Source organism: Histoplasma capsulatum (assembly GCF_000150115.1).
Source record: "Histoplasma capsulatum G186AR genomic scaffold supercont2.4, whole genome shotgun sequence".
NCBI lineage: Eukaryota > Fungi > Ascomycota > Eurotiomycetes > Onygenales > Ajellomycetaceae > Histoplasma > Histoplasma capsulatum.
Genome location: NW_025544804.1, coordinates 1,836,939 through 1,851,872, shown reverse-complemented (window position 1 = coordinate 1,851,872; position 14,934 = coordinate 1,836,939). Strand labels below are relative to the sequence as shown.

Genomic DNA, 14,934 nt, shown 5'->3' with positions numbered 1-14,934 from the left:
TCCTCTGACATCTAGACTTAGGGACTTATATCGCAGGGTCGTCTCAATGCCCTGTCCCGAGTTTAATAATTTATTAATCTGGGAAAGCGAAGCGAAAATCGCCTTTTAATATCTCATTCTCTATATCTGTACACTTCCGCTGGGGGGTTTTTAGGTACCAACTGAATTCTCATAACCGTCACGGATTGAGTGATGGGCAGGAGCTTGACAGTCTCCAGGAAGAAAAGAAGAAGGGAAAAAGAAAAGAAAAGAAAAGAAAAAAGAAATCATGTATTGCTTTCCAATTTGATGCCTTAGTAAATCTAGTTGTATAAATGAATGTTGTTACTCTACCTCCGTGCATCTCCGATTGTCCATTATTTGTTCTGTTCCTTCTGATGACACAGCGGGCCCGCCGCCAAAATCGATTTTCAATTTGCCATACAGATTCCCGACGCTGGTACACTCCGTACATCCTAAAATGAAATCAAAAATAGAAATAAACGTATCTGCAGCCCTCTCTGCTGCACTCTCGTCAATCACCTTCGGATCATACTGGAATTTCGTTTTGTAGCCTGTTGGGGATTTAAACACCTCACACATGAGGGCGTAGTTGAAAAACATCCTATTCTGGCTCACACCCATCACGATCCAACGCATATGGGCGTCAAGCGTTTTGGGGGGAGGGTCGAACGGTTGGAAGCAGAACATGGTCTTCGCAGCACGTTTGCTCCGATCGACACCAAGCGCTTTATAGATATCCGCAAGCCCAACCATCCCGTTTTCGGTAGTCTCCCAGAAAAGCACCTGGGTATCATGCAGGAGAGTCCTGAGGGTTTTGGTATCTTGGAATCGAGTGCGGAAGGGGAGGAAGTTGGCACAGTTGCCATTAATCAGCTGAGGATTGTCGAGATTGACGTTGCGGCCGGTTAGCAGGTTATCGTACGTGACATCGAGGCTGTTACTCAGATATGACAGGAGTAAACCCCAGGCTGTTTGGAAGACGATGGGTACGGTGATTCCGGTCCCGTGAGCGAAGTCATTGACCTCTGTTCCAAAGGATCTGAAAGCCATTCCTCCAACCTTCGGCTCCAGTGATTGGGTGGGATAGTCGAATTTATTTCCGTCAAGTAAATTCACCCAGAACTGGAGCATTTTTCCTGTTTTGCTGGTTGAGTGGTATTTTATGAGCTCCGTAAACTCAGTTGGTTTTGGAGGTTCCTCGTTCTTCGCCATTGCGATGAACTGATCGTCAAATATCCGAAGTAGTGTGCCGTCGTACATGGCATGATCCATTTTGATATACAAATCTAGTGTACCATCCGTTGTTGACCTTAAAATTCTGTATTGAATGAAGGGCTTTCCCACTTGGAAACGACCATCCCACAAGGCATCGATAATTCGCTCTCTCTCTTCAAGGGTGCCGTAACATATTGTCTCCAAATCCAGAACGGGCTCTTTTAGAATCACTTGCACCCATTTTGGAGGCTCATCCTTTTTCACACTCTTGATGAACATGGCACGTAAAATTGTATTTTTCGCAGTTAGTTTCTGCACCAGCTCGATCCACCGTTGAACATCGAAGTCAGATGGGACACGTCGCACTGTCTGAAGTTGCCAGAATTGGTGATCGGTATGGCCTTGTGTCAGAAACTCAGCCTGACCCGGGACGCAGGGGTAAATCGTTTCAATATCCTCCTGGTCAACACCACATCGATGCAAAGTGTCGTATATGTCATCTTCAACTTCATACACATGAGGGGAAGAGGGAAGACTCCCATTTGTTGTTAGTAAAGGCTTGATAACTCGAGCTTGCTCCTTGATGGAAGGAAATGCTAAAACATCAGCAACAGAGAGCTCGTATCCAAGTTTGCGACTCTCGCTTACGAGGTTGATGGCCGCAATCGAGTCGCCACCAAGAGAGTAGAAACTGGAGGATGTCCCGAAAGAATGAAGGTTACACCCGAATATGGAAGCCCAAGCAGTTTTTAACAATCGTTCCTCGTCCGTTTCGGGAGCTGAGTGATCCGCCTCTCCGTTAACAGAGGTAGATTGAGGGTCCTGGTAACTTGCCACCAGAGAATCTTCCATCGATTCGATCAATTTTAATACCTCCTTTCGGTTGGTCTTGCCCGAAGGAAGGAGCGGGAGATACGCAACAGGAAGCCAGACGGCCGGGATCATATAACGTGGAAGAGTAACCAGCCTTGTTTGCAAATCTTGGAAGGAGTGTGCTTCTGAAGGCGGCAATAAGGGTGTGATATTCTCCTCGATATCGTCAGGGAAATCAGAAAGCAGTTGGCAGACCGCAACAAGTTGGGTCTTGCCGTGTACTTTCGCTGCTAGAACCACACAAGTCTTCACCATGCCGGTCCTGAGGATGGCACTCTCAATTTCACCAAGTTCTATCCGGTAGCCGTTGACCTTGACTTGGTTGTCCCTTCGGCCGAACAGCTCAAAACGGCCGTCGGAGAGCTGACGAGCAACATCGCCAGTTCGATATATTCTCGATCCATCATCTTGAGAAAAAAATGCCGCATGAGTTGCGTCGGGGTTATCTAAATAACCGCGCGCTACCTGTGGACCACCCAAACAGAGCTCACCCAGTTCTCCCAAGGGTGCTGGGGCCTTTGAGTCAAACTCAAGGATGGACACAATTGAGGTAGATAATGCCGTGCCAATATCGTTGATGGTGCTGGTTGGCTCTATAAGCGCAGTTGTCGCTAGGATGGTTCCCTCTGTCGGTCCATAGTTATTATAAACAGGAAGGAGAGGTGCCCAGGTCTCCAAGATCTCGGGCACAAGGGGCTCTCCACCTACGACGAGGGCCTTTAAATTAGGTACATCTGAGGGAATGAGGAGTTTGTTGACGATTGTTGGGGTTACGTTAACGTGAGTAACATCGAATTGATTGATGAATCCAGCAAGATTTGAAAATACTCTGGATTGACTGACCAAACAAAGTGTGCCACCAGAGCCAAGAACTGCAAAAAGGTCAAAGTATGATCCATCGAAAATATAGTTGAGGGCCCACAGCGATCTCCATGAATCATTCGCTCCCGTTGCTTCGATCATTCCTTTGCTGGCATTGAAAGCATTGTTGTGAGTGATAAGAACTCCTTTTGGGTCACCAGAACTTCCAGAGGTGAAAATCACATAAGCAAGACTCTCAGGAGAGAGCGTCGGCACAACAACGTTTTCGCAACTGAATTGAAACGAATCCAGTTGGCCCAATACCACATGCTCACAACGAAAGCACTCCAAAGAATGAGAGCTGGCAGGATCGGTGATGATCAATTTTGCTCCGATTTTCTTCAAGATAAATTGGTTTCGTGATGGTTGGCTTGTTGGGTCCAAGGCGCAAAATGCTGCACCAGTTTTGAAAATCCCAAGTATGGCAACTACCATATCAATTGACTTATCCAAGCAGATAGGAACGATATCTTCTGGGAGGATTGCTCTGGATCGAAGGAAATTAGCTAATTGATTCGCTCGTTGATTCAACTGCGTATACGACACAGCACTTCCGTGTTCGTCCTCTAAAGCGGTTTTATCTCCGAAACGAGAGACCATATCCTCAAAAAGCGAATGTGCAAATCCAGAATTAGTATCCTGGGGTTTGAGTGTGGGGTGTTTCTGGGAGGTGGAACTCAGGACTGCTTCCAGTCTCAGATAACTAACAGGGGTCTCTGCATCGAAGAAAAAGGCATCAACAATAGATGCCAGCCCAGAGAGAATTTGCTGTGCGAACTTGGGATCTAGAGTCGACGATAAAGATATGCTGGTAAGGTCCGAATCTTGTGCCTCGAGTTTGATATAATCGGTAAGTCCAGGTTGTTCATCAGAAACAAGGTTGAAGGTGTCGTCTGCATCGGACGAAGGCGGCTTCACCAAGAAATTAACAGAGGTGTCAAATAAACTAGCTGGTTGACCCGCGGCAAGCAAGATATTTCGCAGTCCGTAATGCGCATGATCTACCACAGATTTTATTTGGGTGTGGATGTCTTTCGCAACTTTGCCAATGGATGAGGATTTCGAAATCTTAACCCGTAAGGGAACTTGCACAACCGCCGGCCCTTCCATAAGCAGAACATCTGGAATTGGCACATCTCGGCCAAATAGTGTGATACCGAAAATCACTTCGGAGCTTCCAAGAACATGGGACAGGACAAGTGCCCATGATGCATACAAGATCGAACCAGTAGATACCCCTATGGTTTTACTGGTTGAAGGGATTGGAGTCTTCAAGTTCAGTTTGGTGATAGTATTTGTGCCTGCGGTGTGTCCCAATCTTGATGTTTTGGAATCCTTGAGATAGTTGCGCCAGTACTGTTGACTTGAGGTTTTGTCCTTCTGGGAGAGGTATTGGACAAGTTTATTGTATTTGGGGCGATTAGCCAGAGGGCGTGTGCGGATCAAATTGGACAAATCATCAAATATAAAGCGGCTGGACCAAAAATCAAAGAGAGCATGGTGCATTGTAAAAACTAGTTCCCCAGTGGAAAGTGCAGTGACTTTAAAAAATGGCCCTCCCATGGCGACGGTGACTGGCCTTTTCTCCAGGTACTCAGCCAGTTTCATGTCTAGCTCTTGCCATGGCAAAGGGCTTTCCTTGGGAATGGTTTGAAGATATGTTGTTCCGTAAGGAGTAAATGTGCTTCGGAGAAAGGAATCGGCTTCCAGGAGCTTTTTTAGGGCGGCCTTCACTTCATCATTACTGGTGTCTTTCAACGTTACCACCCTATCATAGAGATACTTGGTCCCACCAAGCATTACATCGGCAATTAAAGGCTCTTGAGATGGGGTCGAAGGCCATGCGTCTTCAATTCCGTTGGGGGCAATGTAACTTTCAGGAAGAAGAGAGAACGGTTCTACCCGTAATATTTGGTTTTGGATTCTCCTGCACGTTCTCGCAACTTCAAGCAGGCTGTTTTGAAGCAAGATATCGTGAACTTTTACTTCGATCAGCTCATTGCTGGCATGTGATGCAGCGACGATGGCAGAGAGAGAAGAACCGCCGAGATTCAGAAAAGAGTCTTCCAAATTTATACTTGATTCAGGCAAATGTAAAACCTCTGCCCATATCCGCCTTAGTGAGCTTTCCATTGGAGTGAGTTGACACTGGTTTATATGTTGGCTCTGAGCAATTGAACGGACGAGCAGTTCTTCTGGTGGAATCGCCTGTACAAGCCTGCAAAGTAGAGAAACATCAACCTTGCCGTTGACGTTCAGTGGCAGACAATCTCGCTTCCACCAATATGCAGGAACCATGTATGATGGGACGCAGTCTCGAAGTATTTTCTGCAAACTCTGGACAAGGGTTGACCAGTCTCTTTCGCTTCTGGGCACCACAACTGCGACGAGTGATTTTTGGTTTCCTATTGTCGCGGACACAGTCCACGAATCAAAAACATCGGGATGTTGCTGGATGTAGCAGTTGACCTCACCCGGTTCGACACGCTGGCCGTTGATCTTTACTTGGAAGTCTATACGACCAATCATTTCAATACTGCCATCGGCATGGGTGACAACCATATCGCCTGTCCGATAGAGGCGACCGGGACCAAATGGATTTTGTATGAAAGACTCCCGCGTTTTCTCAGGACGGTTAAGATATGATCTCGCAAGTTGGTGCCCACCAAGACATAATTCTCCCGGCTCAAGTATCGCAGCAAGTTGTGTCGTTCCCGGGACGAGAACATAGGAGCGTGTTGAATCGACAGGACGGCCAATGTTTTGGGGGTTTTGCTTAGGGTGCATAACGTGGCGCCAGTTTATCTGTGTAACCTCACTTAAGCCATATGCATTGAGGAGTTCAAGTTTGTCCATCCAGACCGGCAGGAGGGCAGGGTTGATCAGCTCGCCGGCAACAGTCATTCTAAGGAGAGTGGGAACACGTGTTTGGTCAATAAGAGTCGCCGTTGAAGGCGTCACATCTATGACGTTAACGCGCATGGAATTGATCATCTCAGTAATTCGAACGGTCAAATTTTCTTTCTTGGCCAGGCATAAGCAGCCTCCTTGCTTCAATGTGGAGAAAATTGAACGCTGTGCGGCAGAGAAAATAGGATTATGGAAAAGAAGTTGGCGAAGGTTCGGCAGAGTTGGGAACGCTATCAGGCCTGTGTATGCCGATTTATGCTCTAACAAAACACCTTTTGGTTTCCCTGTTGAGCCTGAGGTATATATCACATAACATATGTCGGTTGCCTCTTGACAGACGCCCATATTTGAGCCATCGAAGCGGGGAGTCAACGCTATCAGGGTTTCGATCAACAGAGGATATGCAAAGTTGATTGCTGAAATCCGATCTGTTATAACAAACGGTGCCTGAACGTCAGTGACAATGAAGGAATTCCGTTCGACGGGGCTTTCAGGGTCCAGAATAACGTAGGCGGCCCCCGTTTTTAGGATGGCCAATATAGAGACGATCAATGCAGGTGAACGGTCCATGCAAACGGGTACGTAATCACCCCGACCACAACCAAGCTGGCGAGCAACTTGATTGGATAATTTATTGAGCTCCCCATAAGTAAAGTCCATTTGGCCTTCGAAGTTTAGGCATTCGTGTTGCGGATTCAATTCGGCTTGACGCTCAAAGAGTTCATGGATGAGGCCGGTGGCGGGCAGGGTAACGGGCTCGCTGCACCGTAATAGGAACTCCTTTTCCTCCTTTGGTACAATGTCAATGCCCGACACAATGGTCTTAGGGTCTCGAATAGCCTCTTCCACTAGAGCGATAAAATGGTTGAAAATAACCTGTAAATCGTGATCTTCTGATGTCTCAGAATAATATTGCATATTGACCAAATGTCTCTCAAAATCAACATTGATTGTTAAAGGGAAGCGAATATCACAGTCGCCTTCCTCAATAATATCAAGACTGTCGGATACAGTTATACACACTTGCGCTTTTAGAGGTAAGATTTGGTCCTGGATTTTGTCATATCCTATGTAGGCATTCTGCGAAGCCTGTTGGTCAATTTTGGAAACCTTTCGAATCCAGCTAAGTAGCGATAAATCATTTTCAATCACTACCTTTAACGGATAGTATAATTCAGCAGGCCCAACAACTGTATCATAGCCTGGAACGCTGGTATCTCGACCGGTGACAGCGAAAAAAGTAGTGCCATCAGTGGCTGCGGTATGCCGATACTGAACAAGCGACCATAGTGAATGGACAAAATCTCGCGCCGACACAGAATAAACGCCCAAAAAGTCGTATATAGATCTCACCAAGGTCTCATGCAGATCGGAGATGAAGGTCTTCCTCATTCCAGAGATATTCGTTGGGAAACCGTAGGAGAGCGAGGTCACTGACCCATTCATCAAATTGCGCCAATACGATTCCGCATTCTGGGTCTCGCGTTGGGCGATGTGACTGATATAGTATTTAAAATGATCGTGAGGTTCGCAGGATAGACCTTGATAAAAGAGATCAAAGTCTCGAAAGATAAGAGCGAGGGATCTGCGGTCAACTAACGCCTGGAGGATACGGAGACGGAAGGAAACACCAGTTTCGCTCAGGATAACAGTGAGTTCGGCAGTCTTCAGCGAGGAGGATTTGTATGCGACACGATTGGAGAAACCTTCTATGCGAATTGGAGCAGCCCTCCTGAGAACAACGAGGCGGGGCTCTTGGTCGGTTCCAGAATATTTGATCGATGTTCGAAGGACAGGATTATGGCTAGCAACAGCTTGCCAAGTGTATACAAGCCGATCGATGCTTGGGCAAAGTTGGCGTGTATTCCAGCGCAGAACGTATGTTGGCTGATTTCCAGTGATCGTCTGAGAAAGGTATTTGCGTTGTTGCCCGGTACATTGGATTTCCTCCTGGGACTCTGAAATTACCATCTTGAGATACCCTCGTCGATCCTCTTCTATCTTTTCTTTTTTCTCAAAACGGGATCTTCCCAAATTTGGAAAAAGCAACAGGCAAAATAGTATGTTTGTTCGTTAATAATAGCACCAAATCTTTGAAAACTAGTTATGTTGAACTTGAGCTTTGCTTGTTTATAACGAGCGATTCCGCATCAAGTGCACACCTACGGAGAAGTATTTATACAGCACCATGGGGCGACTGGGAATATCCAACGCTAGGAGTAATAACATTGCTGTGCTGAGTCTGCCATTATTTTTGGGTTGGTCGTATTCTTCTTGCCGTTGACCAGCAGCAATTCAACTAGGTTTACGCCCTGGAGAAGCGGCTACCGTGGCTGAGTTACTGGATCAGCCCCTGATTGCAAGAGAGGTCAAGAAGAAAGACAGAAAATTGTTGTCGAATGCCATCGTTTCGGAACAACCTACATGGTTCCTGGCCGTTGGATCGTAGTAGGGTGTCATCAGCTCTGCATCTATGGAAAATGAAAGTCAGGGGCCCACTCACACGAGGTAATTGAAACCTAGCAAATTATTACATATATTTGCAAATGTATGTATATCCAGGTATATGTGTTTGTTGGCGTCAGATGAGATATATGATCCGAGCCTGCCAGCTCGTGCTGTTTGGTATCACCCGACATTAGCCACGAGGCAACCACGCATAGTTTAAACATTCCAGCGAGCTAGATACGGAGTTGAGGTCTCATTTAGATATCCAGAACTTTCGCGAATACACCATAGAGGCTCCGTTTCTTGCCAAATTTGGGCATTTGCATTCCTAGCACGAGAAGGCTTCTTGTGCGCCGGCATGAAAGCCATGCACTCGTGCCGTTCCCAGTGCCGACTGCTCATCATTTTAGGGAAATTAACCGCAGTGTCGATATTACGATAGCCACGGAGACAATGGTAGACCACATGGCACTAAATATAGGCATCATGGTCAGTATCTCTGATTGTCCCGTTTCCTGATGGAAGAATAGTACAGTTGCAAGTAGCACTCGACAGGGCCACAGTAGGATAAGGAGTCGACGTTTAAATAGTTCATTACCAATGAGGTTCACATAAGTGAGGATAATATGCCTGGTGATAATATAACATCCTCGGCCGCGACCAAGCGACGGAACAGCGACGGAACAGAGAAAAATTGATGCCAATTGTCGGATGAAATATATTACCACGGTAATTCTTGGTTGTATTCACTAGTATGATGAATTCGTCAAATAGTTACATAAGGGTCTGCTCACTAGTTAGTAGTTAGTGATGATGAATTTAAGGGTCCACAGACCACCTCAACCGGGATCGTTTTTGCAACCCAGTCCTTATGGCAATTGGCCAATTTAATTTCCAAAATCGTTTTAGATTACTGCGTGGTATTGTACGGAGTAGCTCATCGCTTTTTCGCATTCTCGTTGATTCTAAACCCCAGCATGCCTGGAACACACCGCACAGGGGACATGCTGACGGCCCTGTCCATTGGGGAAGCCCTGGTCTAAGCAACAACAACGGAACCCTCCTTGCCGATTTTACAGTGCAGCCACTAGTTACACTCTCAAGATAGCCAAATCTTGTGTTCCGATGTTACTCTTTTTCTTTTTATAGACTAGCATACCCCGCCTGGCAAGCTGGATGAATACGTATTTGCTCAATTCAACACTATTATCTCATAGCTGCGTGTATAAGACACGATTGCTGTGACTTGGATGGGCAAAGATTATAGCCCCATTTGAGAAGAAAACATTCGCCTTGCTATTTCCTCCTTTACGCAATACGCTCATCCAACTGCTTTGACACTCCTCTTGCCGGCTCATATTTTCAGACACTGCCATAAGCCATTCATCCTCTATCCCCTAGCTATGCCTTTAGCCTTGACATTCGCGAAGCCCAGCTGGCAGGCAGCAGAAGCTCTTTTACTGGAAAATTATCCGGAACCGGAGCCAAAGGATAATGAGGTTCTCATCGAATTCCTTGCTGCACCAGTTAACCATCTGGACTTGCTGGTTATCGCTGGGGGATATCCCATCAAGCCAAAATTCCAACTTAACGGGAACCACGTCGGGGGCTTTGACGGTGTGGGCCGAGTTTTGAAGTGTGGCAAAGATGTCACCAAACTTACCCCAAGTGATCTTGTCATCCCAAAAGCCCTGGGTTTAGGGACATGGCGTACACATGCAACATTGATAGCGGACGATTTGATCGTGATTCCCCCCACGCCGGACGTTACCTTTGCGGCAATTCTCAAAACCTGTGTGCTCCCAGCCTATTTGCTACTCGAGGATATGAAACAGCTGAAGCCGGGTGACTGGATTATTCAAAATGCAGGGCTGGGAGCCATTTCGCAGATGATTTCTCAGCTTGCGCATTTGCGTGGGGTGAAAGTGATATCCGTTATTCGCGATCGTTCGCCGGGAACAGCCTGGAACACTACAGCCGACATTGTTCTCAACGAATCGGAATTACCAAACGCAGAAATTTTAAAGGGGAAGCGTATCATGCTCGGCCTAGACTCCGTGTTTGGACAGTCGGGAGAAAAAATCGCAAGCTGTCTTTCAGCCCACGCAACCTTCGTAAATTACGGCCAGCTGAGCGGTGGTGGCCCAGCAGCGTCTGTCAATTTGACCCATCAACAGGTTTACTGGAATCGTTTAACTTTTCGGTGTTTCCGAGGCACTGAGCAAGTTGCTCTGCGCACTGATTCGGAAATCAAAGACCTCTATGCGTGGTTTACCGAGCTCTTTGCGGATGGCAGATTGAAAAGCCCCAAATTGAACATTGTCAACTGGTCTGGTGAACGAGACATTCTCGCTACCAACATCCGCGCAGCGATAGAGAGACAGCAAAGCCCCGTTTTGGGCACAGAGAAAACTGTTTTTCTATACGAGTCTGCCACGAAATCGTCTCAATGCAGGATCCCGTATGTCGATCTGGAAACGGCTCCTGAAGGTGTTGTGGCTACTCTGAAAAAAATGCCCATGAAAAGGAATATTTTTTATCTGTTGTCGCATTCTCCTGGGCTCTTCCCGCCGATAATGGGGGTGTATTCAGCGTTTTTCCGAAAAGCTACCCGGACATTGCCGTTGCTAGATTGGCAGCTCATAGTTCTACGAATTGCGTCAACCCTAGAATGCGAATACGAATGGAATGTCAACGCTCCTGTGGCAAAAGTTCACGGAATGAGTGAGGAAGTCATGGGCGCAATCAAGGCATGTCGGAAAATCACACTTGACGGAGACAACACAAACAACACGAGCCCTTTCTCGAAGAGGCAGTTAGCGATATTGAAATTTGTCGATGAGCAGCTGAAGACTTACACAAACGAGGAAGATACGATGGCTCAGCTGCTTGGCGTGTTGACTTATACGGAGCTGGTTGAGGCTGTTTATGTGATTGGATTCTATGTGATGATCGCCAGGCTGATCAAGGCTGTGGGCATTGACTTGGATCCAGAGATTCTTGGCTTGGAAGATATGATTAAGGCTGGGGTTAACTAAATTGTTGGCTGTAGCGTCATACGTGTTGGTTTGACTGATAACAAGGCTTTTACTTTTACTCATTCCTCCGCATGGCCTGGGAATTGACAATTACAATTTACAGATGGTGCTGCAAACGGTTTTGGCTCACACTAAGAATTTAAATTGAAATACTTATACTGGCATTACGTATTGCTTTTCAATTACAGAGGTATAACCCTTTGGAGAGCTTTAGTGGCGATCAACGCCTGTGGCTTGCTCACTCGCTCACTAAACAACGCCCAATGGCACAAGCAAAAGATCCCTTTAAAATTTTTATTGTGGGTCAAAACTATTTATAGGAGCCTTTGTGAACCGCAAGTTTGTTCACTGCACAGTTTACAACAACCACTAAAAAAAATTGATTAAGTACAGTGCATATACATGATCTTACATATAAAATAACTGGCATTTCAAAAAACCTCAATAATTCTATTTGATTAATGCTCAACTATGAAAGTGAAGCATTTTTTACTCAATTCTGTTTATGAACGAAGTGTTGTTACGTTTATGCAGAAAAATGTCAATAATATAAAAAAAGTATTGTAATAGAGAATGCGGGCAGCACTATAAGTCGGAGTGTCAGGCACAACTGGCCAGGAGCCAATTGTCTTACGGTCCTTTTGGCCTAGCACTGCCAAAGTGCTGATGATTATATCAGCAGTGCTAAAAACCCGCACAGAGATGGTAAATGTTGGATTCTTGTATGGAAATACCACCTCGTGTAAGCAAGCAATGTGCCTTGTGACAAACGACATCAGAATGCCAGGCCGACCAACTCCACGTATTTGTACGAACATGACTATTTCGCCTGTATCTACTTGTTCTCCCAAACTCTTCTGTCATTGTTGGTTGAGGGATCGGCACCAGTAAACTGCCGGAAGTCCCAAGAAGTTCAAATAAGCCTTGCGCTACAATCATGCCAAGAAATTATACGGGGCCCTGAACCTAATTCTGACCTCCTGTTTCTGAAGTCTCGCGTTGGTCCCGGAGATCATGATCTGGATTGATTTACATCTATGACAACTCAGCCACTGTGCATATATAAACTTATGCTGTACAACCCGAAGAATAAGTTTACTGGTCACTCTATGGATACGCAACAACGCGAAAATATCCTAATCCGGCTCATCATGATTTGATAATTACAACTAATTTTTAGTGGTAATTTATACTACAGATGGGTTTGGAATAGGTAATGAATACTCTGACTGTTAAAAAAAAAAAAAAAAATCCATCTTTAGCTGGTGATCAGATAGATCGCTATCCCACTTCGAATGTTGACTTCCTGTTTTAAACTGTACCCGTTCTTGCGAATTACAGGGAGGCTCGGCTTAGACAAAAAGGTCGAATCAACAAGGAATTTATACGAGTGGACTATAAATATTATTTAAATTTTGATGGAAATAGAACACCAAATAAAATAGCTCTCTATGCCGTCAAACTTCAGATCTGTCTTCTCGATATGCTCTTGAGTGTGAACAAAACACCACTCGACATAGAATATCAATCCATGATTGTTTTTCCACTATCAGCCCAAACTGCGATTTGACCCATCATGGCCTCCGGTATCAGTGCTTTTGCACCCAACTTCCAGTTCGATAATCTCCAAACCTACTCTATTTTCGTGGCGTTTCTCTTCTTCATCAGCTGTATATGGACCAGATATAGTCCGGGCCTTCGGAATGTTCCCGGTCCATTTGTCGCCAGCTTCTCAAACCTATGGAAGATCTATAGGGTTTTGAAAAAGGATATGGCATGGCAGAACATCGAGGTTCACGAAAAGTATGGCCCTTTAGTACGAATAGGGCCCAACCACGTATCAGCATCTCATCCCGAGGCCTTGAAGACGATATACAACTTTACCAATATCTTTCCCAAAGTAAGATCGAAATGTCTTGCTTCCCATATAAGTTCACCTGAACACTCAGGAGGCATTCCCCATCTTCTTTTCATAGATCACAGGTAACAAGTCCAATAGTCTGAGTTCTATTCCATCGGAGAGGGCCTTTATGAAGGCAAGAAATTGCCCACCCTTTTCACGACGCGGAGTAACGAATACCATGCGCGGCTGAAACGAGCTTCAGCCAAGGGTTTCTCAATGACTGCACTCTCAGAGTTAGAACCATACGTAAACGGCTGTATTGAGTTGTTTTTGAAAAGGGTTGAGGAACGCTCAAATGATGGCAAAACGGCCCTCGATATTGGACCATGGATGCAATTCTTTGCATTCGATGTTCTTGGAGAGGTTAACTTCTCCAAGAGCCTTGGGTTTTTGGAGACGGGAGTTGATGTGGACAACAACATTGCCGCGATTGATCAATTTTTGTCCTATGTTTCGCTGGTAAGCGAGTTGTTTCAATCTTGCACTGACCGGGGAGACTAAAGCTTTAAACTCCTGTATAGATCGGACAGATACCTACGGCCCATTACTTTCTCTTGGGTAACCCAATTTTGCCTTTAATTTTTCCCAATTATGAGAAATTGAATAAAATCCAAGAGGTCAGTTATTCTCTGTACCTTGCCGTCTGTTGCTTTTGTTTTGGTATTAGGTGTGATGGCTGAAAGTGCGACTCAAAAAGTTCGCTATCGCCATGGTTAAGGAACGCAGACAAAATCCGGTTGATCGAAAAGACATACTTGCATCTTTATTCGAGGTTCACGACTCGTCTCCTTCAAAACTATCGTCTCGGGAGATTGTTGCCATTACAACTACCAATATGTGAGCATTACCCCAGTCAAAGCAGTCTACCGACAGAGTGATGACGGATACTAGTCTTGCCGGTTCTGATACGACGGCAATTACCTTGAGGGCTGTATTCTACTACCTTTGTAAGAATCCATCGACGTATCGAAAACTTCAACGGGAGGTGGATAGCGCAGTTGAGGAGGGTCGACTGTCCAAGCCAGCGACCTACAAAGAAACCACGACATTGACATACCTGTAGGTTCGCCGGGCGCGTCTAGCGAAAACAGGTAGCATCAACAGCTGACTTATTCATTCTGGTAGTGGGGCTGTAATCAACGAAGCCATGCGCATTCACCCTCCGACAGGATTTATATTGGAACGTGTCGTCCCGGAAGGTGGACTCACACTAGGTGGCACATACTTGCCAAAGGGAACCGTTGTTGGTGTCAACTCGTGGGTCATAAATTATAACAAACAAGTGTTTGGCATGGATGTCGGTGTTTTCCGACCCGAGCGCTGGCTTGAAGGTGACCCGGAAGAGTTAGCCGACAGGAACAGAAATATGTTCGCGGTAGGTGATTTTCGACTCTTATTGCTTTTGGTGAAGTAACGTGTTGTTTTACTAAAATCCTATTCGATCTCAAGTTTGGCGCCGGTCCCCGTGTGTGTATTGGAAAGCACATCAGCCTTTTAGAGATGCGGAAGCTTGTTACAGAATTTGTCTGTCACTTCAATTTCGAGTTGGAGGACCCCAAAGCAGAATTGAATATACAGGCGGGTTGGTTTGTGAAACAAGAAGGCCTCAAATTAAAGTTCAAGAGGAGAGTTTAATGGCCTCTCTCTCCTATTTTGCCAGCTGCTTTTGTTCTTATGATTTAT

The 14,934-nt window shown here is 45.7% G+C and overlaps 3 protein-coding genes across 3 annotated transcripts; 2 read left to right on the top strand and 1 right to left on the bottom strand.

Moving 5' to 3' along the window:
• Positions 1-262: 262 nt before the first annotated feature.
• Positions 263-7,833, bottom strand: HCBG_03655 (nonribosomal peptide synthetase; the record flags this gene model as incomplete). The annotated part of the gene is made up of 1 exon (XM_045430704.1): positions 263-7,833. One exon carries the CDS (start codon positions 7,831-7,833, stop codon positions 325-327), a length of 7,509 nt encoding a protein of 2,502 aa, XP_045288847.1.
• A 1,880-nt stretch (positions 7,834-9,713) lies between these two features.
• HCBG_03654 (trans-2-enoyl-CoA reductase) lies at positions 9,714-11,348 on the top strand (the record flags this gene model as incomplete). Its single annotated transcript, XM_045430703.1, has 1 exon — positions 9,714-11,348. The coding sequence occupies one exon, from the start codon at positions 9,714-9,716 to the stop codon at positions 11,346-11,348; it is 1,635 nt and encodes a 544-aa protein (XP_045288846.1).
• Positions 11,349-12,924: 1,576 nt separating this feature from the next.
• HCBG_03653 (benzoate 4-monooxygenase cytochrome P450) lies at positions 12,925-14,886 on the top strand (the record flags this gene model as incomplete). Its single annotated transcript, XM_045430702.1, has 7 exons — positions 12,925-13,248; positions 13,348-13,710; positions 13,773-13,868; positions 13,949-14,088; positions 14,125-14,310; positions 14,377-14,626; positions 14,701-14,886. The coding sequence occupies 7 exons, from the start codon at positions 12,925-12,927 to the stop codon at positions 14,884-14,886; spliced, it is 1,545 nt and encodes a 514-aa protein (XP_045288845.1).
• Positions 14,887-14,934: the final 48 nt, after the last annotated feature.